Here is a 23,153-nt window from a genome sequence, read left to right on the forward strand (position 1 = left end):
TATGTGTATATATATATATATATATATATATATATATATATATATATCTCACAGGAATACAAGTAATAATATTGCACTAGTGACTGGCAATCGTCAGATGGCACAAATTATCCAACAGTCAAACAAGGCTGCCAATCCCCAAAAAGGTCCTTTTCCAGATAGCGCCTATGGAATTAACAATGATCATGTGTTTTTGGGGAGCGACTAAACTGGACTATACAACTCTATATGGGGTCCAATTCCCCTCTGTATAGTATAATTTTAGTCTTTTACATAGTGTTGTGAGGTGATAAGGGTGAATTTTATATTCCTCCTATCGTGCCTACTATGAGACCTTTTTTAATATGAATTCACCCAAATACAACTAATAACTTTCTTTTCTTTTAGTACAGAGTTTTATTAAAAAGAAAAAAACCATAAAATCACATTTAAAACTTATTCTCACATATACATAGACATCATAGTGAGAATAAGTTTTAAATGTGATTTATGTTTTTTTTTTTTAAATAAAACTGGGGATTGGCAGCCTTGTTCGACTGTCGGATAATTTGTGCCATCTGACGATTGCCAGTCACTAGCGCAATATTGGTATTTGTATTCCTGTGAGATATATATAGATATATGTGTATATATAGTAAATCTCCTACATAGTCCCTTAGGACTCCTACAAAGGGGGATACAGTTACTATCCCAGCGGAGGCAATGCCGGTGCTGATAATACCGGAGCTGGAATCCCGATGCCTCTCTCAGTACTGACTGCCAGGATGCCGAAGGTAAGTAGCGGGGTGGGAGGGTTAGGGTTAGACACTATAGGGAAAGGATTAGGGTGCGGGGAGGAGAGGGGGGGTTAGGTACATGCACTAGGGGGGAGGTTAGGGTTAGGCTCCAAAGAAGGAAGGGTTAGGGTAGAGAGACTGGTAGGGTTAGCACACCGAACAACAAGTGTCGGTATGCTAGCCCTGTCGGTATGCCAGTGTCTGGATTCTGACAGCCGGGATCCCGACTGCCGATATCCCATAACCTAACCCATAACAAGTGCTCAATTTAATATATTCCCTCAGACTGAATATTTTCGCTCTGCCGCATTGTGGAGCGGAGCTCTGCCTCCTGATGGAACAAATCTAGTCTGTTAGCAAACAATTCAATTACCAGCATTGAGAAATATGAACTTTACCAACAGCAGAAAGAGCAGTTTGTGAGCCTAACAATTATTTCTGCCATTACATTTTATGTATTTAATGTAGCAGAGAAACCTCTAATACATGGATGGTTTGTATACTGTTTTATTTCTCATGCTGGTGGTGTGCTGATACAATCTCTAGATACTGTTTAGGAAAAATATCCAGGAAGCAGAGGATGTGAATGCTACCAGACCCAAAAATTTGTAACTGAATCTGTAGGTTATACTGGATTGCCAAAGCTTACCTTAACTATTGTTTTTGTATTATAAAGTATGTATGTACTTTAGTCTGTGGTGGTTTAGGTTTGTTGTGTCTGTTTATGGGTTTATTGTTTTTTGCATAGTGCGACTTGTTAGAATATTTTGTATCCAAATTGCTTTGGAGACCTGAATGTCCTAGAACAGAGGTTCTCAAACTCTGTCCTCAGCACCCCACACAGTTCATGTTTTCCAGGTCAACCAGCATGTGCACAGGTACTGAGAGGAGACCTGGAAAACGAGCACTGTTTGGGGTCCTGAGGACCGAGTTTGAGAACCTGTGTCCTAGAATATTCATTGTTCACTGTACAAAAACAAGCATACCAGATACGCTTTTAGCTCAGATCACAGTGGTACATACGAAGTAATTAACTCACTGTTTACAAAATACAGTTCAAGGTTTACATTTATGTGCAGAATTTTTATATTTATAAACTGATATACAAGCTACTTACAACTAAGCAGAGATCTGTCAAAGCAGACGTTCCACATAAGTCTTAGCCATGGTGCACTTTTCACTCCAATTAACTCTGTGTCACTCTTCCTCAGTAATGTGTTGTAATTTTCCAATGATTGACTACACTTTTGAAGTCTTTCATTCAAAACTTTCCATGCTTAACCGTCATTGGCCTGTGGATTTTAATTGAGTTTAGTTGTTTTCTCTGCATAGCCCACTTGTAAACATCCTATTGCTTTTATCACTTCATACATGATTTTAATCTCTCTCTGCTTTTTCTCTTGTAAATAGAGAGATTCATTCCTCCTCCTCGCTGTGGGCAGGCGCTGGCCGCAGGCTGCTCAGCAGGGCAGCTATGAACTTGCAGCTAAGATACCGCTTCGGCCTCCAGTCTGCCCCACAGCTAGCGTGTATTTTTGTTCTTGACATCGTTTCATCTCCCAGCTGTCGGCAACAGCCCATAGCCTATGATTGCAAAGATTAATCCCTTCGATGTAACCTCTGTCTAAATATGAATGCTTGTAGGGATCTTATACTGTTTGTGTGTGTGTGTGTGTATAAAAATATATATATATATATATATATATATATATATATATATACTGCAAAAGTTTTAGGCAGGTGTGGAGAAAATGCTGCAAAGTAAGAATGCTTTCAAAAATGGAAGTGTTAATAGTTTATTTTTATCATTTACAAAATACAAAGTGAACGAACAGAAGAGGAATCTAAATCAAATCAATATTTGGTGTGACCATCCTTTGCCTTCAAAACAGCATTCTAGGTACACTTGCACAAAATCAGGGATTTTGTAGGATTATAGTCAGGTGTATGATTAACCAGTCATATCAAACAGGTGATAATGATCATCATATTTTCATATGTAGGTTGAAACAGTCGTTAACAGAAACAGCTGTGTGGGAGTCTTAAAACTGGGTGAGGAACAGCCAAATTCTGCTACAAAGGTGAGGTTGTGGAAGACAGTATCATGTCACAGGTCATACACCATGGCAAGACTGAGCACAGTAACAAGACACAAGGTAGTTATACTGCATCAGCAAGGTCTCTCCCAGGCAAAGATTTCAAAGTAGACTGAGGTGGTATTCAAGATGTGATGTTCAAGCTCTTTTAAAGAAGCACAAAGAAACAGGCAACGTTGAGGACCGCAGACGCAGTGGTCGGCCAAGGAAATTTAGTGCATCAGAAGAAAGACAAATCATGGTTACTTCCCTTTGAAAGCGGAAGATGTCCAGAAATGCTATCAGCTCAGAACTGGCAGAAACCAGTGGGACCCAGGAACACCCATCTACTGTTCGGAGAAGTCTGTCCAGAAGTGGTCTTCATGGAAGAATTGTGGGCAGAAAAACATACCTTTGATGTAGAAACAAGGCCAAGCGATTCAACTATACATGTAAACATAGGAACTGGCGTACAGAATAATGGCATCAGGTGCTCTGGACTGATGAGTCAAAATGTGAAATATTTGGCTGTAACAGAAGGCATTTTGTTCGCCAAAGGGCTGGAGTACAGTACAATAATTAGTGTCTGCAGGCTACAGTGAAGCATGGTGGAGGTTCCTTGGAAGTTTGGGGCTGCATTTCAGCAAATGGAGTTGGGGATTTGGTCAGGATTAATGGTGACCTCAATGCTGAGAAGTACAGGCAGGTACTTATTCATCATGCAATACCATCAGGGAGGAGTATGATTGGCTCCAAATTTATTCTGCAGCAGGACAACAACCCCAAACAGTGTAAAGAGCAATGAGTCCTGGAAGTGATGATATGGCCCCCACAGAGCCCTGATCTCACCATCATCGAGTGTGTCTGGGATTCCATGAAGAGGCAGAAGAATTTGAGCAAGCCTACATCCACAGCAAATCTGTGGTTAGTTCTGCAAGATGTTTGAAATACCATCCTGCCGAGTTCCTTCAAAAACTGTGTGCAAGTGTACCTAGAAGAATTGATGCTGTTTTGAAGGCAAAAGGTGGTCACACCAAATATTGATATGATTTAGATTTCTCTTCTGTTCATTCACTTAGAAGTGTTAATAGTTTATTTTTATCAATTAACAATGCAACTTTTTAAATCATCCTTACTTTGCAGCGCTTTTTCCACATTTGCCTAAAATTTTTGCACAGTACTGCGTGTGTGTGTGTGTATGTGTGTGTATATATATATATATATATATCTCTCTCCTCACACACCTGACATCTATACCTCATATGGTGCGGGAAGCTCGGCATGACTGAGCCGCTCCAAGAGGTGTAGCCTACTGCCTGTTTCTTTCAATCCTGCGTCTTATTTGCATCGCAGACACAGCGCAACACCACTCAGTTTACTAAAGATGCTGGGCTGTGACTCTAACCGGCACAGGAATTAGTTTTAAATTTGCAGATGGAGCACAATGGAACTTAGCGTGAAAAAAAGCCCCTGCTGCTGCATCACAGCACTTGGTATACAGACTCACTCAGGTGCACACAAATATACAAATGTCGCACATCAAATTGATCAGTGCAAGCTAGCAAATTAGTTTTGTTGCTCCAAGTTGTTTTATATAGGCAAATAAGACTCACATTTTGAGAGAAATTGATGCTAGATGCGGCTGAATCGCCCAAGATCTAGAACGCCGAGAGGGGTTATTTGGCCCAACTGAAGCCACAGTGTTTGAGGACACATCTGTATATAGATGTCCCAATAGTCCGGTACTGATGTCAGCAACAAGTACAGCCAATGTGCCTTCCCCCACTTGTTAACTTAGATCCAGGTCTCCAAATAATGAAGCCGAAGCAGTAATTTCCCTGTAATGTACAAAACCAGTGAATTCCACCTCATTTTCATTAATTGGATAATTTGCCCCCCCCCCCCTCCTCTCTCTCTCATATGTGTGTGTATATATATATATATATATATATGATTGTATATATATGTATGTGTATATATATATATATATATATATATATTATACAATACATACACTGCTCAGCCATAACCTTAAATCCACTGACATGTGAAATGCATAACATTGATTATCTGTTTACAGTGATGCCTGTTAAGTGGTGGGATATATTAAGCAGCAAGTGAACACTCAGTTTTTGAAGTTGATGTGTTGGACGCAGAAAAAATAGTCAAGTGTAAGGATCTGAGTGACTTTGACAAGGGCCAAGTTGTGATGGCTAGACAACTGATCCAAGAACGGACAACTGGTGAACCAGTGACATTCATAGGTGCCCAAGTTCCATTGATATGAGTGGGTAGTGAAGGCTAGCCTGTCTGGTCCGACTCCACAGAAGTAGTACTGTTGCACAATTGCAGAGAATGGTAATCCTGGCTATGATAGAAAGGTGCCAAAACAGTGTGTCGCAGCTTGCTGTGTAGCCGCAGACTGGTCAGATTGGCCATGCTGAGCTGACCCCTGTCCACCACCAATAGCGCTTACAATGGGCATGTGAGCTTTGGAACTGGACCATGGAGCAATGGATAAAGGTTGCCAGGTCTGATGCATCATGTTTCCTTTTACTTCATGTGGATGGCTGTGTGCATCATTTACTTTGGGAAGAGATGGCCCTATGATGCATCGTGGGAGAAAGGCAAGTCTATGGAGGCAGCGTGATGCCCTGGGTAATGTTCTGCTGGGAAACCTTGGATCCTGGCAATTCATATGGATGTTAATTGGACATGTACCACCTACCTAAACATTGTTGCATACTAAGTACAACCCTTCATGGCATCTGTATTCCCTGGTGGCAGTGGCCTCCTTCAGAAGGGTAATGCACCCTGCCACACTGCAAACATTGTTCAGTTCTGATTTGAGGAACATCACAAAGAGTTAAAGGTGTTGACTTGGCCTCCAGATTCCCCAGATCTTAATCCAATCGAGCATCTGAGGGATGTGCTGTAAAAACAAATCCGAGCCATGGAGGCCCCACCTCGCATCTTACAGGACTTAAAGGATCTGCTCCTAATGTTTTGGCACCAGATACCACAGGACACCTTCAGAGGTGAGGTCTATTGGAGTCCATGCCTTGATGAGCCAGAGCTGTTTTGGCAGTACGAGGGGGGACCTACAAAATATTAGGCGGGTAGTTTTAATGCTGATTGGTGCTTAATATGTGTGTGTGTGTATATGTGTGCATGTATATATATATATATATATATATATGTGTGTGTGTAAATATACACTTACCCACTGAATGGTAGACCTATATGAGCTAAATCTCTCTTGTAATGTTGTGTACTGACCTACTTTTTCTGCAGTCGCATCACTCTATAATGCTCTTAAGTCACACCTGCATTTATAAAGTATTGTGTGTGTGTGTAACCAAAACATTCTTGTATCTCTGCAGAGAGAGGTTCTGTCTTCCACCCGACTGGGACCCCTCCCTACATCTTTCAGTATTCGCACACTTCCTGCACAAGCTATAGAGTATTGTTTTGCCTTCATCCAAGTGCCACAAGACGTGAGTATATAATTGGGTGACAAACTATATACCCTACACTGCAGAGGAATCCCTGATGATTTGTGCTTGGTTCTTGCAGGAAGATGCCCGTACTGATGTGATTGATAACGTTGTGCGTGATATTCAGAATACTCAGTGCCTGCTGAATGTGGAATTTGCTGGTGCTGGCTGTCCACACGTCACCCTGCAGTTTGCAGATTCCAAGGATGATGTGGGGCTTGGACTAGTGAAAGAGGGTCTGGTCATGGTAGAGGTGCGCAGAGAGAAGCAGTTCCAGAAAGTGGTGAGTAAAACACATATTGGATAAAATAACCCTTTATCTTCTTACTACTTGGGACTTTGTTGCACCAAGTGGCAGAAATCATTTGGCCAACAACAAAAATAATCTTATTCCTTACCTATTGCATCATGCCCTCTGTTTTACTGACGCATCTCACCTGGTTTTACTAATTGATTTTGACCTATTTCCCTCACCTTCTCCTGTTCTTCCCTGCAATAATAATCTTGTTTTCAAAAATGAAATAATTGGCATATTAGGGACACTAGTAAATGTAAGGCTTGTCCTCAATATGATCCTTCTGTTTATGTCCCCTACACCTCTTTTTCTCATAATATTTCAACTACAGTTCACTTTTTCGGCCTAATTATGTAATATATGTATGTTTATATAATATATGTATGTTTATGTAATATATGTATGTTTGCTCTTCCCTTACCAATCACAAGCAAATGATTACACTGGTAAATGATTTTTAATATGGATTAAATTTATAGTAGATGAAGAACAGCCACAGTGTAAATCGTGGAGACTGATTGGCAGTATGCCCAGCAAACACTGTGCCCACACTTTTAACCCCACCACACTTGCAGATATCCCTGATTGCTATTAAGAAAAGGTAGATATTGCATCAAGATCACTGTCAGGAGGTAGGAAATCAGCACATGGAGTGTTTTTGTGTACATATGAGTGTGTGTGTGTGTGTGTGTATATATATATATATATATATATATCTATATATATATATATATGAGAGAGAGCTATTGAGAATTATGTATAAAGAGTGCTTTACAGATATATATATATATATCTGAGAGAGGAAAACTATAGAGAGAGAGACAGTGATAAAGATATATAGATAGGTAGATATGTAATCTGTGTATATGTACTGTACTTGAACACTGATGTAGCTTTTCAATAGTACACACTCACTATTAGCTCATTATAGGAGGAATTTATGAAAATGGGCAAAGCGGTCTGTATAAAGATCACACTCAGAATCACGGCCAACAGAGCCTTTTTATTAAGTGCCCCCCACGTATACCTTTTGTAGGCCATCTCAGACCTAGTTTAAGGAAGGTGTCTCACCTGTGCTTACACTGAATGTGAGTTCCACTTTAAAATGTCAGCTCCAACCCGCCGAGAAGCAGAGCTTTGTAAATATAGCCCTTGATGTTAGCCCCTGCCTTCCAATGATAACACAATCTTTCTTTTGCTTGGGTTCACAAATGCAACACAGGTAAAATGCCAGTCTGCGAATGACTATATTCACAGACTTCTTTTATAAATTTCATTCAATGTACCATTTTCTAGCTTACTGTTCTTTTGGATAAACTTTTTACCCAGCATCTGAATACAATTTACAAGGACAATGTGCAGCAGCATATGTTAATGCCATCTTGTGCAACCTTTGGATACTTATGCCCTCAACATGAAGTGACAACTGAACATTTTATAAATCAGTAGTATTGTATTTTAATTATTCATACCATATTGTGCATATACTGTAATAACACAAGCACAAAAAAACTTCCACCAAGAATGGTATCCAGAGCCGGAAATATTTAGCAGAATAGTTACTCAGTGTTAAAGACGAAAATGGCCATGCATCAGCAGCTTATTAATGATTAGCCACTTACTTACTGATTAGAAACCATACATAATATATTAGGATCCAGTAACATTGTCAGCAGTTACAATGTCGACTCTAAAATGTCAACATGTTGACAGGCACCATGTCACCATACTCAGAATGTCAACTTGTTCACATCATTCTCAGAATGCGGATGTTTAGGGTTAGGTGCCGTCGGGAGGGAAAGGTTATATTAGGCCAGTGGTTCCCAAACTTTTTTGAATCACGGCGCCCTAGAGTAACAGCATTGTTTTCATGGCACCCTTAAGCCAAAAGTTTGTTATTGAGAGATTCAGTACATTTTTTAGTAAAGTATTAAAGTGAAGTAAATTGTGCTTACCTGTCATCCTTAGGCTCAGTTATGTGGTTGTGGACAGGTTTGCACTTCTGTTTGTCCACATATTTACATTACATTGACCATAAATAATTTGTTTTGGAGCTGAACCACCAACCTGAGGCACCCAAGGGTCCCGAGGCACCCCAGCGTGCCACTGTGCAGTTTGGGAACCACTGGGTTAGGTCCTAGGAGGAGAATTAGTGTTAGGTCACATGACTGCCAGGACCCGGAAGCCATGCTAGAGCTGCTACAGCCATCAGGACCAGGTAAGTTACTGCTAGGCCACCAGGGACATTAGGTCAACATTCTATCATGTGGACATGTTGACTCAACATGCTGCATGCCCACATTTTGTCCATGTCACCCTCATCTTCTTCCCATTGATAACTGTTCACCTAACATACAGTACCACACCAAATATATTCAGCAAGCTTTCTATCAGTAAAGAATATACATATATAAAATATATATGCACATAAACCCAGCGCTATAACCTAATAAAAATGAATATAAATATAGATGATGGACGGTAATGAATCAAAGTATAAACATTTATTTAAACATCTAAAATGAATAATAATATGACATGTCTAAAAACAAAACTGACAAATAGACCACATGTAAATATAGGGAGTATGGCCCTCATTCAGACCCACTCGTGAGTGGCTGTCCGCTCGCAAGTGGGTCGATGGTCTGCACTGCGCATGCGCACGACGGAGGGAGCTCCGTAGTGCGCATGCGCAAGACGCGACGAGCGAAGGACTTTCCTTCGCTCGGAGAGTCTCATCAAAGAGGGCGTGCTGTCGATGGTGACTGACAGCATGCCCCCTTTGGTGGGCGTGCCGGGGGCGTGCCTGCCAGACGGAGGCATTCCCAAGGGAACGCCTACCGTCTGTAGTGATGTCAGTGGGAGTGATTTTGGCTCTGATAGAGCCAAAATCACTCCTGGCCTTGCGGTTGAAAAACTCAACCGCAGGCTTTTGCTAGCAGTTTCGATGGTCGCGATGGTCAAGACTATCGCGACCATCATCCTGCACGCTCGTATATGCTGTGGGTGGTGACCCACAGCTATACGAGCGTCCAGGAGGATGCTCCATATTAATGGAGGTGGGCCCTGATTCAGAGCGAGCGCTCTGGTCAGAGCGTCCGGCTCTGAATCAGGGCCTATATTAGAACACACAGTGGAAGTCCGCTCCTAGGATATTGAAGTATAATCAACTGAAGATGAATTGTATTCCTGATAATGTCCCAAATGAAAAGTTAGCAGCAGATTAAGCTTTTCCAAATAGTAGGCTGAAATGGCTTGAAGGGAAATCCTCTGGCATCCAGCAATTCCACAAGGAGGGCTGAAGCACAATCCGCAAGGAAAAATCCACTGCCGCAATGATGATCTCAGAAGGGCACGAAGAATCAGGTTGTGATAATCCAAGCAATCCCAGGAGTCCGGATACTGTGTTTATGGTAGTCTCAACGCGTTTCCCAGAGCTATGGACGCTCAGCTTCCTCAGGAGTGTATGTATGTACCCTTTCTATCAGTGACTTTGTATGGGACTCTGGTCACTGTGGATGCTACTGCTGGAAGCAGTGTTTTGTTTTTTTTAAGAACCAGAACACTTTCACAAGTACAGAGTACTTGTCTGTTGCTGGCCACTTAAATATCCCTTTATCCCGAGACATCAGATTAAACACTTGCTAAACATTTAACTTGTTCTATGTTTACATTCTTTCATTGGAAACACAACCTTAAGGGGCTGATTGAATTAGCCACCAGGTTCTTTCAAAACTTTGCATATAGCACAGGTTATCCAGAAAAGATACCTCACCATAGGTGCAAGTAAAGACGAGCGAGGTTTCCATCCTTAGTTACCATTAGTGTGCACTTCCATTGGCCTAATTGATTCTACTCCTACAAGTGTTACAGCTGCAGTATGGCTGGTCTAGTTACCCTTTCCGGTTTCTGATCAGCCTGTGTCGCCATCAAAATTTTGAAAGGTGCTTTTGTATTGATCTCTTTTTATGGACTTTGTCAGGAGCAAAAATTGTCTGTACGTATAGACATGCAGTAGATAGGCCACTGTCTGTTAGTATGCGCTATTGTGGCTTAACAAACTTTACCACATTGTAACATCACACTAGGAAATGTATCAAGCGGCCACTTCAGGACAGAAAAACTGAAGCTGACAAACTGGCTGCCCCCTGCACCACTCAATACCTCATTACCAGACTTATTTACAGGAGGAATTTTAATTGATATTCAGCTCAAGTTATTGACCACTATAAGCCCCAGTGCCCAGCTAATGTAAGTCAATAGAGTGAGAATTCATGGTGTCCAGGAACTGGGTGCAGCCCCTTGTAATCTCCCATACATGATGAAGTGTGTCATGGTTAAGCAGACAACTCACTGTCCTCATACTGTAGTAAGTAAACTACTGTATGTCCTATGACCCAGCATCATTTGAAGAATACTCACTGCTTGGAAGCTGTTTTCAGCGCCCAGATAGAAAAAGGTTCTTTGTTAAGAATGAGCTGCTGTAAGAAATGGTGACAAGTAGTCATGTGCCCCTACTGACTGCTAAATGGCATTGTGATTTAGGATCTATATACTGATTTGTGATATGTTGGCAATAAAATATCTGCAATATCTTCCTTAATTCTTCATTAAAATCCAAAAGTGTAATTCCCTAAACATTGCACTTTGATATACATTGCATATGATGTGGTGGACGCACTGGCACAGGATTGGTGATCACACTACTTTTTAATGTGTTTGCAGTCATTACACAGAAGCTCTTACAATAGCCTGGTTGAAATAATTATTAGAAATAAATAAAAAAACTTTTGGTTTACAGTGATTTTTCTACAGTAAATGTTTCATTTTGCTAATAGCACAGAGTCATGAGGGTAGTTCCAGTATATTGGTTACTATATAAAGAGTCATAAAAGGGAGACAACGACTTCTGCACACGTAAATATATATAACAAAATGGTAAGTGGCGTTTCACCGTATTTTGATAAGGATATTGATATAATTATATTGGGGGTACTGCCTAACTACAACTTAGGCAGTACCCCCAATATAATTATATCAATATCCTATCAGAAGAGAAATGAAAAAGTGTTGTCTTGTAATGGTGCACAAACAGATCAAATAATGTATAAAACTTCACTTTCTTCTTCAGGTACATACAGGTCTACAGAATCTATCTAGGGGTATGTAGTGGAACGATCCATTTCACCAAACAGCTCTAGCTTTGTCGCTCTCAGCTGCATTGGTCCTCCTCCCTATATACCCCGTCCCCAGTCATAGGCATTGTTTTTTGTATGGTGCGCAGCATGTATCCAGACGCACCTGTTTTAACAGCGGGACCGCCTAGGCAGTCCCAGGCTTTTGTATTTTATTATTTACTTTTTGAACTACCTAGTGTAGCAGTACTAGGCGCCGTTAAAGACGCAGGTACTGCAACTCTTACTACCTCCACCGGGGCCGAAAACACCAATACCACTATATTCCCTGAGGTTCTCGGCAGGCCTCAGCGCAGCTTAGCTCGCACCTGTGCTGAGGTTCGGACTGCAGGTCTGGCACGGAGATGACAGGTAAGTGCGCGGCAGTCCTAGCATCCGGTGTAGGAGACGCATCGGTGCAGCTGCAGGTGAAGGCCTCGTGTGACATAGTATCACTAAGGCGGCCGAGTCCTTATCGTCTGTCACAGGGACGGGTAGTAGACACACTAGTAAGCATCTACTACTATGAGGCCAGTGTAGCCATGCCATCAAAATCGCAGCTTAGAGGAGATAAGGCGCTCCCCTGGCCGCTCCTGCCCCAGACCAGACGCAACTTCCGGGGCGGAGTTCAGCGTCTGGTTTGCTATATCAGACCACCTCGTGGTGAGACGCTCGTAGATCGCGTTTGTATGTATACTGCTGTAGCTGTTGGTCTCAGAGGTTGGTCGGTCTCCCTGTATACCTCTCCCTTGGGCCTGGTATATAGCACGCTATATCCTACCATTAGACCTCCGGGGCTGGCTAGTTGCTTCAGAGTACCATTTGCAATAGCTATTGCATTTACGCTGAACACTTTATACCATTTATACATTTGTCATGTCTAAAGGTGTAGGTGAGAAGGATGATATGCCAGTACTCTTGTTTGGCAGGCCTGTCTGAGCAGCATGTTATCCTGGATGGATTGTGTAGCCTCTGTTGTAAACAGCTACCTGTTCAAGCCAGTACATCTAGAGCTCAAGCTCTAGAAGCACCGGGGTGGTATCAGGTTTTGTCGCACTTAGTGAACAAAGTCGCAGAAGCGCGGGCTCCGGCTGCGTTATTTCCCCATGCTATGGGATATTCACAGCAGTTGCATCCTTCTATGTATATGCCCCCTATGAATTCCTGTTGGGTTAATTCTATTGCTCGTTTTAGTCAGAGTACGCCACCCTCTATAGCTCCTCAGCAGCCAGATAGACAAGTGGCAGCAAAGCAGGGGCATAAGAGAGGTTCCTATCAGTTGCCTCATGTTGACATGGACCCCTCTTCAGACTCTGACTTCTGAGTTCTGGGTCTTACTCAGTAGAAGAAGACCATCAGTCTCTTGTGGATGTCCCCTCTCTGGTGAGAAAGGTTAGATCTGTCCTCAATATAGAGGAAGAGGAAGCCCCACTGACAGCCATAGTGGTCTTTAGGTGTCAAAAGGTGGTTAAGGACTATATTCCTCAGTCTAACCAGCTGACGAATCTTATTTATGAGGCACGGAGTACTCCTGGGAAGCATTTTCATGCTACAGGAAATATAACAAAGTGAGTGTAACAAATGGGAAGTTCCCCCAACGATAGACGCTCATGTCACGAGGTTGATTAGGAGTGCTACGTTACCCATTCCTGCCGCATCCTCTTTAAAAGAGGTTACAGATAAACTTGACAATCATTTGAAATCAAAGTCTTCATTATCTGGAGCTATTACCAGACCAGCTTTGGCTGTAGCCTGGGTAGCGAAAGCTATGGAAGAATGGACAACAGCTCTGGAGGGTACTATACCTGATGCTACCAGAGAACAGCAGTCTTTTCTCTATCAGATGTGAGAAGCAGCTGTGTATATGGGGGAAGCGGTCATTGACGCAGGTATTTTGGCTTCTAGGGTCTTTGCAAACTTCAGTTGCAGCCCGAAGGTCCCTTTGGCTAAAAACCTGGAAGGTGGATGCAGGATTCAAGAAGGCTATTGAATCTTTGCCTTTTGTGGGGAAGGTACTGTTTGGACTGGAGCTGGATGACATAATGACTTCTCTGGCAACACCGCTGTCAGCTGAATTGCCATCCGCGACTACCCCTAAATTTAGGCAGTCGGCAGCTCTGTCCTTTCGCCCACAGAGTAGGGCGAAGGGTCAGTCCTCTTCTAGACAGAGTCATACCCGCAGGATACATCAGCCCAAGAAATCTTGGTCAGGCAAACGTCCTGCCTCCAAGCCGGATAGTAAGTCTACTGTCTGATGGGGCGGGCCTCCGGGTTGGAGGCCGACTCTTACAGTTCTCCCAGGCCTGGTATCAGACAACTACGGATGCCTGGGTTTGAGAGCTGGTCTCTCAAGGTTATGCCATCACATTCCTGAGGCATCTCCCTCAGAGGTTTGTGGATACAAACCTTCCTTTAGATCCGGTCAGGGCTTTGGCCTATCGGAAGTCTATTGGGGCTTTCCTGAAGTCAGGCGTCATACTTATTATTCAAATTTATTTTTGATTCAAAAACCAAATGGGTCACATCACCCTATCCTGAATCTGAAGTCTCGCAACCGGTTCATCCATGTGCCAAAATTCCGTATGGAAACCCTATGGTCAATTATGCTGGCGATGGAGCCTGGGGATTTCATGGTCTCCCAGATATCCAGGATACATATCTGCATGTGCTGATTGCTCGATCCCACCAAAGATTTTGAGATTGGCGGTAGATCAGCAACATTACCAATTTCAGGCTCTACCCTTCGGGCTGGCCACAGCTCCTCGGGTATTTACCAAAATAATAGGTGTCAGGATACTGCCATATTTGGACAACCTCCTGATATTAGCACAATCTCAGGAGATGTTACAATGTCATCTCCAGATGACCATTGTCTGCCTACAAGAGCACGGCTGGATAATAAATTGGAAAAGTCCTCTCTTTCTCCAACTCAGCAGATGGTGCACTTGGGGGCTCTGCTGGACTTTCTAAGACAGGGGATTCTTCTACCAGAAGACAAGATTGTGGCACTACAATTTCGGGTGCGCAGTCTTCTATTCAAGCAAAGACTGATGGTATACTTGGCAATGCAGGTGCTGGGCTCCATGATATCCACATTCGACATGGTAGCTTATGCCAATTTCCACTCCAGGTCTCTGCAGAATTAGAACCTGGCGCATTAGGATGGACAGTATCATCGGATAAAATCCCAGATGATTCGCATCTTGCCAGAGGTTCGGCTCTCCCTCGCCTGGTGGCAGAAGACGACTCATTTAAACAAGGGTCGTCCGTTATGGGTACCGGATTGGGTTCTTCTCACCACAGACGCAAGTCTGCGAGGATGGGGATCGGTGGCAGGTCACCACATCTTCTAAAGAAGGTGGGCGATGCAGGAAAGTCACCTACCATAAATATATTGGAGCTTTGTGCGGTGCACAGAGAGCTCATACTGGCGCAGGACCTCCTACAGGGCAGGCCTGTCCAGGTTCAGTCCGTCAACATGACAGCAGTGGCCTACATCAATCATCAAGGAGGCACACAAATTCTGGCGGCCATGAGGGAAGTGGCAGAAATTCTGCCATCTTCCAGCAATCTCAGCAATATTCATCCCAGATGTTTTCAACTGGGAATTGGACTTACTAAGTTGCCAGGACATACATGCTGGAGAATGGGCTCTTCATCCGGAGGTCTTTCAAATCCTGGTGGACAAGTGGAGATTACCAGACGTGGACCTCATGGCGTCGCATCACATCACAATCACAAAGTCCCCAGGTACTGGTCCATAACGAGGGGCCCCTCAGCAGTCTTCGTGGACACTCTGGCTGTGAGATGGGATTTCAGGTTGGCTTGCCTGTTTCCTCCAATCTCCCTCCTCCCAAGGGTCATCAAAAAGTTCAAGCAGGAAGGTGGCAGAATAATACTAATAGCCCCTGCCTGGCCCAGGAGGCATTGGTTCTCTGACCTGACTTGTCTATCCATAGACAGTCCACTGCCTCTACGGCCGGATCTGCTAGTGCAGGTTCCCTGCCTATATCAGGATTTACCTTGGCTTGCTTTGACGGCATGGCTGTTGAGTCTGCCATCCTCAAGGTCAAGGGTTTTTTGGCCTCTGTGATTCAGACGATGCTGAGGGCAAGGAAACCGGCTTCCGTCCGCATCTATCACAGAATTTCACATTAATTTTATCTTTGGTACAGTATGCCCAGAGAAAATATGACCCTAAGATTTTCAAGGTTGCAAGAGGCAGGATTAGACTTAGGTCTGGCTACCTTGAGGGTTCAGATTTCTGTTTTATCAGTTTTGTTTCAATACAGAATTGCCCCTCTGCCGGATGTTAGAACATTCTTGCAGTGGTTTCTCCAGCTACAACCTCCATTTGTCCCTCCGGTGGCTCCGTGGGATTTGACTTTGCTTCTCACGGCGTTGCAGATAGCTCCCTTTGAACATTTGGATATGGTGGACCTTAGATGGTTGATAGCGAAGGTACTTTTTCTCCTCCCTATCGCCTCGGCTCGTAGAGTGTCTGACTTGGCAGCCCTGTTCTGTCGCTCTCCATATTTGATTTTCCATCAAAATAGAGCTGTCCTCCGTACTAAGGCGGGTTACCTACCAAAGGTGGTTTCCCGTTTCCATATGAATGAGGAGACTGTAGTTCCAGCCTTTCAGTCTTCAGACTTGTCTACAGGTGAAGCTTCCCTTTGTATCTACGTGGATCGTACCAGCGCCATCAGGAAATCAGATTCGCTCATTGTGTTTATATGGGTTTCACAAATGAGGATGGCCAGCAGACAGACTGGCTGCGTACAACTATTTGTCAGGTCTATACACAGGCTGGTCTCCCTGTCCCAAACAAGGTGACAGCACATTCTACTCTGTCTGTGGGACCATCGTGGGCGGTTAGACATGGTGCCTCGGCTGAACACCTATGCAAGACAGCCACTTGGTCTTCCATCAATACTTTTATCAAATTTAATGTATTTGATACTTTTGCATCCCAGGATGGTTCCTTGGGATGGCGGATTCTCCTCTCTACACGGGAGCGTCTCCCCACCCTTATGGGAACTGCTTTAGGACATCCACAAGGTAGATTCTGTGGACCCTATGGACCCTGAAGAAGAAAATCAGAGTTATGCTATAACATACCTTAGAATAACTCCTTTTCTTCGAGGTCCATAGGGTCCACAGAACACCCTCCCTGGCGCACCTGGCCTCAGTTGGGATCTGTTCTTTTGCTTTTTTCATATCACTGATTCCCTCTTCGTATGTGGAGTGTATCTTGTGTGCGATGTACTTCCTTCTCCACTTTGTCTCTTGCCGTTAGGCTTGTTAACAAACTGAATGCCTGTGGCTGGGGTTGGGGTATATAGGGAGGAGGACCGATGCATACTGGGAGCGACAAAGCTAGAGCTGTTTGGTGAAATGGATCGTTCCACTACATACCCCAAGGTAGATTCTGTGGACCCTATGGACCTCGAAGAAAAGGAGTCATCTGAGGTATGTTAAACCATAACTCTGATTTTTAGTTCTGTTTTTAAAATTGCAATAATACACAAGTTTTAGGAACAGTTTAGTTTCAAAATAAATAATAAAAACACAGCAGTACACATTTTTGGTTTTTAATTGCACTATATTGTCATTTATTTTGTTTAGTCTCTTATATGTCAATATTATTTTCTTCTAATATTTCGCTGTTTTCTGTCCTTGGGACAATTTTAAAATTTAAAGATGAAGTGAAGTTTTGTACATCATTTGTTCTGTTTGTACGTCATTACAAGACAACACTTTTTTTCTTTCCTCTTTTGATATTACTATATAAAAAGAAATTTGGAGGCCACCATCTAAAAATTAAAAAATTAAGAGAACCTGTCACAATGGTCCTAGTAGCACACCAAGCATCAATCTGTCTTTCCACTTGCAGCTACACACTAATTTATGTCACTGGTAGAGGGCGCTGATGAGCAGGTGGAAGGCATCACTCATACTGTAATTAGCATGCTAGTCAGGTCAGTTAGCCTAATAAGTAATCAGTTTATTACAATTCTCATCCAATTTTCTGTTTTTATTTTTAATTAAAACATTATATACAGACTATTTAAAGCATGTATCTTTTTGGAAGCATCTGTTAAGATAGGTGAAGGGCCATATAATATACAGCTGATCGTTCCTTTCTTTATAGAAAATGGTAAAAGCTGCAGCTGAGAGTTGTGGTCAATGAAGCTGACTGTTTTCTGCAGCCATTTCTAATTCCTGTTATAATGTTACCTTTACACTTATGGTATAATGACAGTCTAAAGCATATTCTCTCCCATTCCAGATAGCAAGGGTTAAATGCTCAGCTCTTCAGATCATGTTCTGCTCTTGGCTTCCTTTGTTGGCAAACCCAAATTGTCTCCCCTGCAAGCTTCTGTAATCAGTAGCTTTGTTGGACTCAGTTACAGCTCTGCAATCAGGGGATGTGTTGGCTTATACGTTCCACTGAGCCTCACAAGCTCATGCCTGACACAATAACCTCTTCTCAATAGATGTACAGATTTCTGGTATCATAGCAGATTGCTGTTAAACTCCACAAGGAGTTACACTTACTGTATAGGGTGTACTCGCAAGGCCTTGGTACCACTGCTAACGTTATTGCTTGTCATTGTGCACATGTGTTGTATAAGTACAGAATGTCATCATATTTCTCTTTTTTGTCTCCTGTAGATTGCAGAATATCTGAATGCACAGGAATCTGCAAAGGCTGCACGGGTAAGTATGTTGCTGTAGAGTGGTACTGATGTATTCTTCTTTGACTTTGAAAACTGTTTGGTCTCAGAGGTCTAGTCTTAAACAATTATACTTTTCTCCAACATGAAGAGGGATTTTCAAAATGTGCAATATGGCTGCTACATGTATTTCATTTCAAGTTCTATAAAAATGTAACATAAAATAATAAATTTTGTGTTTTAAAATATCATCCTAATTTTTGTTCCATTATTTACTTTCTTTTGCTTAGTTGAACCTGTGGCGCTATGGAGACTTTCGTGCTGATGATGCAGATGAATTTGGATACAGCCGCTAGAAAAATGCCATTCCAAAGATAACCGAGACCCCACCCTGTTCCCTGCTGCCTGCTCCCCCATCTCACCCTCCTTGTTCCTCTAAGAAATCCCATCCCATTGTTTTGTAAGAGGCTGAGGAGAGTGGTTCCAGTAACTGACATCTTTTACACTGGAGGGAGCCTGCAGGATTCATCCCAGACAGCATTTGCATTATTTACTAATTTCCTGGAATCAGCGCATATGGTTCATAATCAACTGCTCATTTTTCTTTTCTTTACAGAAAATGCATATACATGGGCTGACATTAGTTTTGTATTTTCCTTGTAATTCAGTCCTGAGCCCTGAAATCATGTCCTAAACGTTGATTGTCAAGGTTTTATCTGTCCAGTCCTTTAAAGTCCTTACAAATTTTTTATTTTTTTTCCTCCTTTATCCAATGTCCAGGGTCATATGTTTTGTCTTGTGTATTTAATGGCTCAATAAACTTCAGCGTTCTAAATTTGTGTTCTTTTCATCTGTAAACTCTTTGTAGAATGTAGTACTATGATTTGTTAGCTCCTCATTAACGAAGTCCAGCACACAAGAGGTAGAGAATATTATCCAATATTGATAAACATTATCCAGCTCCCATAATACAATTTTTAAATGATCGTTATTGATATGATTGGGAGGTGCTACTACTACGAACAGTCAGTCCTGGATTAATATCCGGCTTGCCGGGGAGGTCACCCAGGGTCCCCGCGCACAGGGAGACCCCGCACATGACTATATCATCTGTGTGTTTAACACATTTGCGGTGCTTGGGGTATTTATACGGTTTTCTTTTTAGTAATATCTTGAGTACAATATATAATTTTGTTAATTTCATTGGTAAGGGCCTTCGCAAGATACTGTAGATGCCCTGGACCCCACAAAGTTTAAACCAGTGCTAGCAATAGTCAACATTGGAAAGGTCCATGGAAAAGGGGGTAGTTGAGCGATGCACTGGATGGTGTCACTAAATATATTCTAAAATTTAACTTTTATTGATTGATAGTGTAATGTCAAATAAGAAGCTGTTGATAAAAGTAACATTTCAGAGCACCTGTCACATACACCCTTTTTTTTTCTATGAACCTTTCTGATAGATCTTAATGATCAAAGAAGTAAATTCATCAGGGCACTGAAAAGTATGTTTATAAATTGTTGCCATAAATCAACACTTTGTACAGCAATCAAGGCTCATTCATTGTTAATTAAATGCTTACATCTTCCTCAGTTGGAGCTTTGGGCACAAGTGTCGCGCAGAAAACATGGAACCATAGAAGGAAATAAACAGAAAACAGTGCGTCCTTAATGCCTCAGTGGCTGTAGATTGTAAGTCTGATCCCACAGCTTGCGGCCCACACACTATATAAAGGGTTATATCTGTGCATCCAAATCATTAACCACTTTCTGGTCTATTGATGTTTCTTTCTTAAATAACTTATGTATCTTTTCATCACTCTCTGCAGCTATACGGACACATTATCCATGTGTTTTACAGTAGATAAATAGTAGGTACACAGAAGAACACTAAGCGTGGTATTATAAGCAGCACATACAGCACTTAGAACTGTTATAAAATGAGGATTGCATGCATTTTCTTCGGGGATTGTCACACAATGCTGAACATCAAGCAAGCTCCTAAGTGCAATCATGTGAGAGACCGCAAACACAATCCGCCATTTAAACAGCTTCAGTTACATACAGTACATAAATACAATTATACTTTCAGATACTGATATGTCTTGATATATTTGTGCATGTATGTTCTGAAGCCCCATGCCTAAAATCTCGAAGGTTACTCTTACTAATCACCCCAGTCTGACCCCACACTTCCTCTGGCATGCTCTACTCATTCAGTTATTTAGCAGTGTTCCTCAGAGGCTGTAGGAGGAAGGATTTGGAGATGATGCTAGTGTATTTAATTCTTCTTTACTCTGCTTACATAAAACAGATTTGCAGATAAAATCTGTAGAATGTTAACATTATGGGGCAGATAGTTGTCCTCGTACATATTTCTGCCTATTGCAGTTGGCAAACTCTGCTCCACCTCCATGGGCGGCCTTCTGCAGTTAACGTGAAAGCCACCAGGGCTAGTTTCGGAGGATTCCGTGCATAAATGAATCTGGCCCTAATGTCTGAAGTGTGGTAAGGATGCTGGTATTTAATGAAAAATCATAATGATATAGAATATGGTGGATTTCTATGCAAAATAAAAAACTTGTCCCTCCATCAAAATGTTTCATAAACATAACTCTATAAACCCTACACTCAAAGGGTCATTACTTTATATCTCCTTATTTTAGGTGCACTCTCCGGGATGTAGTCGAAATTCTGGCGGTCACAATACTGTTGCTGGAATCCTGACAGCAGAATCCCGACCACTGAGTATTAGATTTAGTGGATAGGGTTAGGCACTAGGGGAGGGTAAAGGGTTATGCTGCCGGAAAGGTGGGTTAGGGGGAGGGTTAGGACACTTACATGCTTGTGTCGGGATGCCGCTGTCATTATTGTGACTGCCAGCATCCCGTACCCAACCCACCAAGACCATTTTGTCACAGAAACTTTTAACATTTTTTGAGCACATATTTTGCTAAAAAAAAATCATTAAAGAAATGATCAGTGGAAAAACCAGTGTAAGAGAAATCGTTGGAATACAAAATACAGTGTTCAGACAGTATAGGCCATTAGATCAGATACTTCAGCTGTTAATAGTTTTCCTCAAAAAAAACAATCTGCTTACACGCTCACTGGTAGTGTATGAGACTGGATCATGTTTGGTACATGCTGCAGCTATGGATAGGGTCTGTCTACCACAATGCTCTGCAGTTTATGTGGAGAGTGGGGTTGTGTATGGGATGCTGGCAGTCCGAATACTGACAGCGCTATCCCGACAGTCCCCTAGTCTTCCTTTCCTGCAGCCTAGCCCTCACCCTAGTGCATACACCTATTCCTCCTTGTTACACTTGGAACCTAGATTTCAATTGGTGTCTGGATTCCGGCACCGGTATTGTGACTGCTGGCATCCCGACTGCCAAGATGCCGTCTCCATCCCGTCTTGGTTGGCCACCCTGTCAGCAGGTTGGTTGTTCAGATTTGCATTGGGGTTTCTTTTATAATCCATAAACTGCCACTGCTACAAGCTTCTACTAGTGTTACTCTGTCACCAGATACTCACTGATTTCGTTGACAGAACACCATAGAGATGGGAGGAAGATAATCAATACAACCACCAGGCTCTTTCATCAGCAACTGGAACTGCTGGGTGGTGTGTGTGTGTGTGTGTGTGGTAGCTGGGTTGAGCTTATTTCCCTTCATTGTAAGGACCTGGAAGTGACATGCGGTGAGGGCGGAAGTGCGGTTACATGCCTGTAAAGGCCACCAAACGAAGAAATTTGTCCCCTCACGGGCTCGCTTCGCTCATCACACTACAAACAAAGGTTTATATGCCCCCTCTATGAGTCCGCTTCGTGAAGGGCATCTAGATGCTACTGTAATAGCTGCTACAGCACCTCTGTGCTGGTTACTGTCGCTGGTTCCTCCTGACTACTTTTGGATCAGGACTGCAGGGTTGCAGGTAGAGCACTGAATCAATAAACTAGGGTAAACAGAGGACAGGCAGGGAATAGATGAACTGGTATGTGTAGGGCAGCAGAAATTTGCATCTGTGTGGCTAGCACCATGGAGCATAGCTACCCACCTACATTTAACCATCTCAATCTCCCTCCCCTCTTTGATTATATGAAGCATACACCACCTGTTCTATAAAAAAAGAAAACAAACTGTTTATTAATATAAATTGTTGCATTTTATTAATATAAGTTCTTTAACAGAAACATACCTGAAAATGTATAGTTTTTCAATTTTAACTTGAACAAAGTAAAAGGTGCAGAATATGAAAACAAATAATACTAACTAACTATTAAATAAAACTAAAATATATGTGATCTGCATATTACTTAATGTGCATATTACTAAATATTAGTATGGCGTTAACCAAAGGGGCCAAACTGCTTTTTGGAGTTTGGTACATATGGGTCAGACTGTAGTCCCCATTTGCGACTTCGGTCTCATATGAATAGATAGATAATATACAGGTGGAAGATCCGCATTTTCGGCAGGATGCATACAGACATAATACTTAATACCCACACCTGACCTACCATGGCTCCGCTTTATTGTATATGATGACGTTACAGGTCTCACGAGGTTCAGTGACACGGAGCATCCACATGATTGGGATCCTGCTGCGCCATTGTTGGCCCAGTGTGGGGATTGAGCTTAGTAATTATTATG

At 42.3% G+C, this 23,153-nt stretch overlaps 1 protein-coding gene across 2 annotated transcripts in view; it reads left to right on the forward strand.

Annotated features, from left to right (window-relative positions):
- SND1 (staphylococcal nuclease and tudor domain containing 1) overlaps positions 1-19,332 on the forward strand; it is an 876,127-nt gene extending 856,795 nt beyond the window's left edge. For both annotated transcript variants that reach the window (XM_088447470.1, XM_088447461.1), the window contains exons 21-24: positions 6,235-6,348; positions 6,428-6,631; positions 18,496-18,540; positions 18,788-19,332. In XM_088447470.1, the coding sequence (XP_088303596.1) occupies positions 6,235-6,348; positions 6,428-6,631; positions 18,496-18,540; positions 18,788-18,853 (429 nt within the window). In that variant the 3' untranslated portion in view covers positions 18,854-19,332. The remainder of the gene's footprint in view (positions 1-6,234; positions 6,349-6,427; positions 6,632-18,495; positions 18,541-18,787) is intronic.
- The last annotated feature ends 3,821 nt before the right edge of the window (positions 19,333-23,153 follow it).

Source organism: Taudactylus pleione, unplaced genomic scaffold (assembly GCF_031769625.1).
Source record: "Taudactylus pleione unplaced genomic scaffold, aTauple2 ptg000019l, whole genome shotgun sequence".
In the NCBI taxonomy this organism is placed as follows: Eukaryota; Metazoa; Chordata; class Amphibia; order Anura; family Myobatrachidae; genus Taudactylus; species Taudactylus pleione.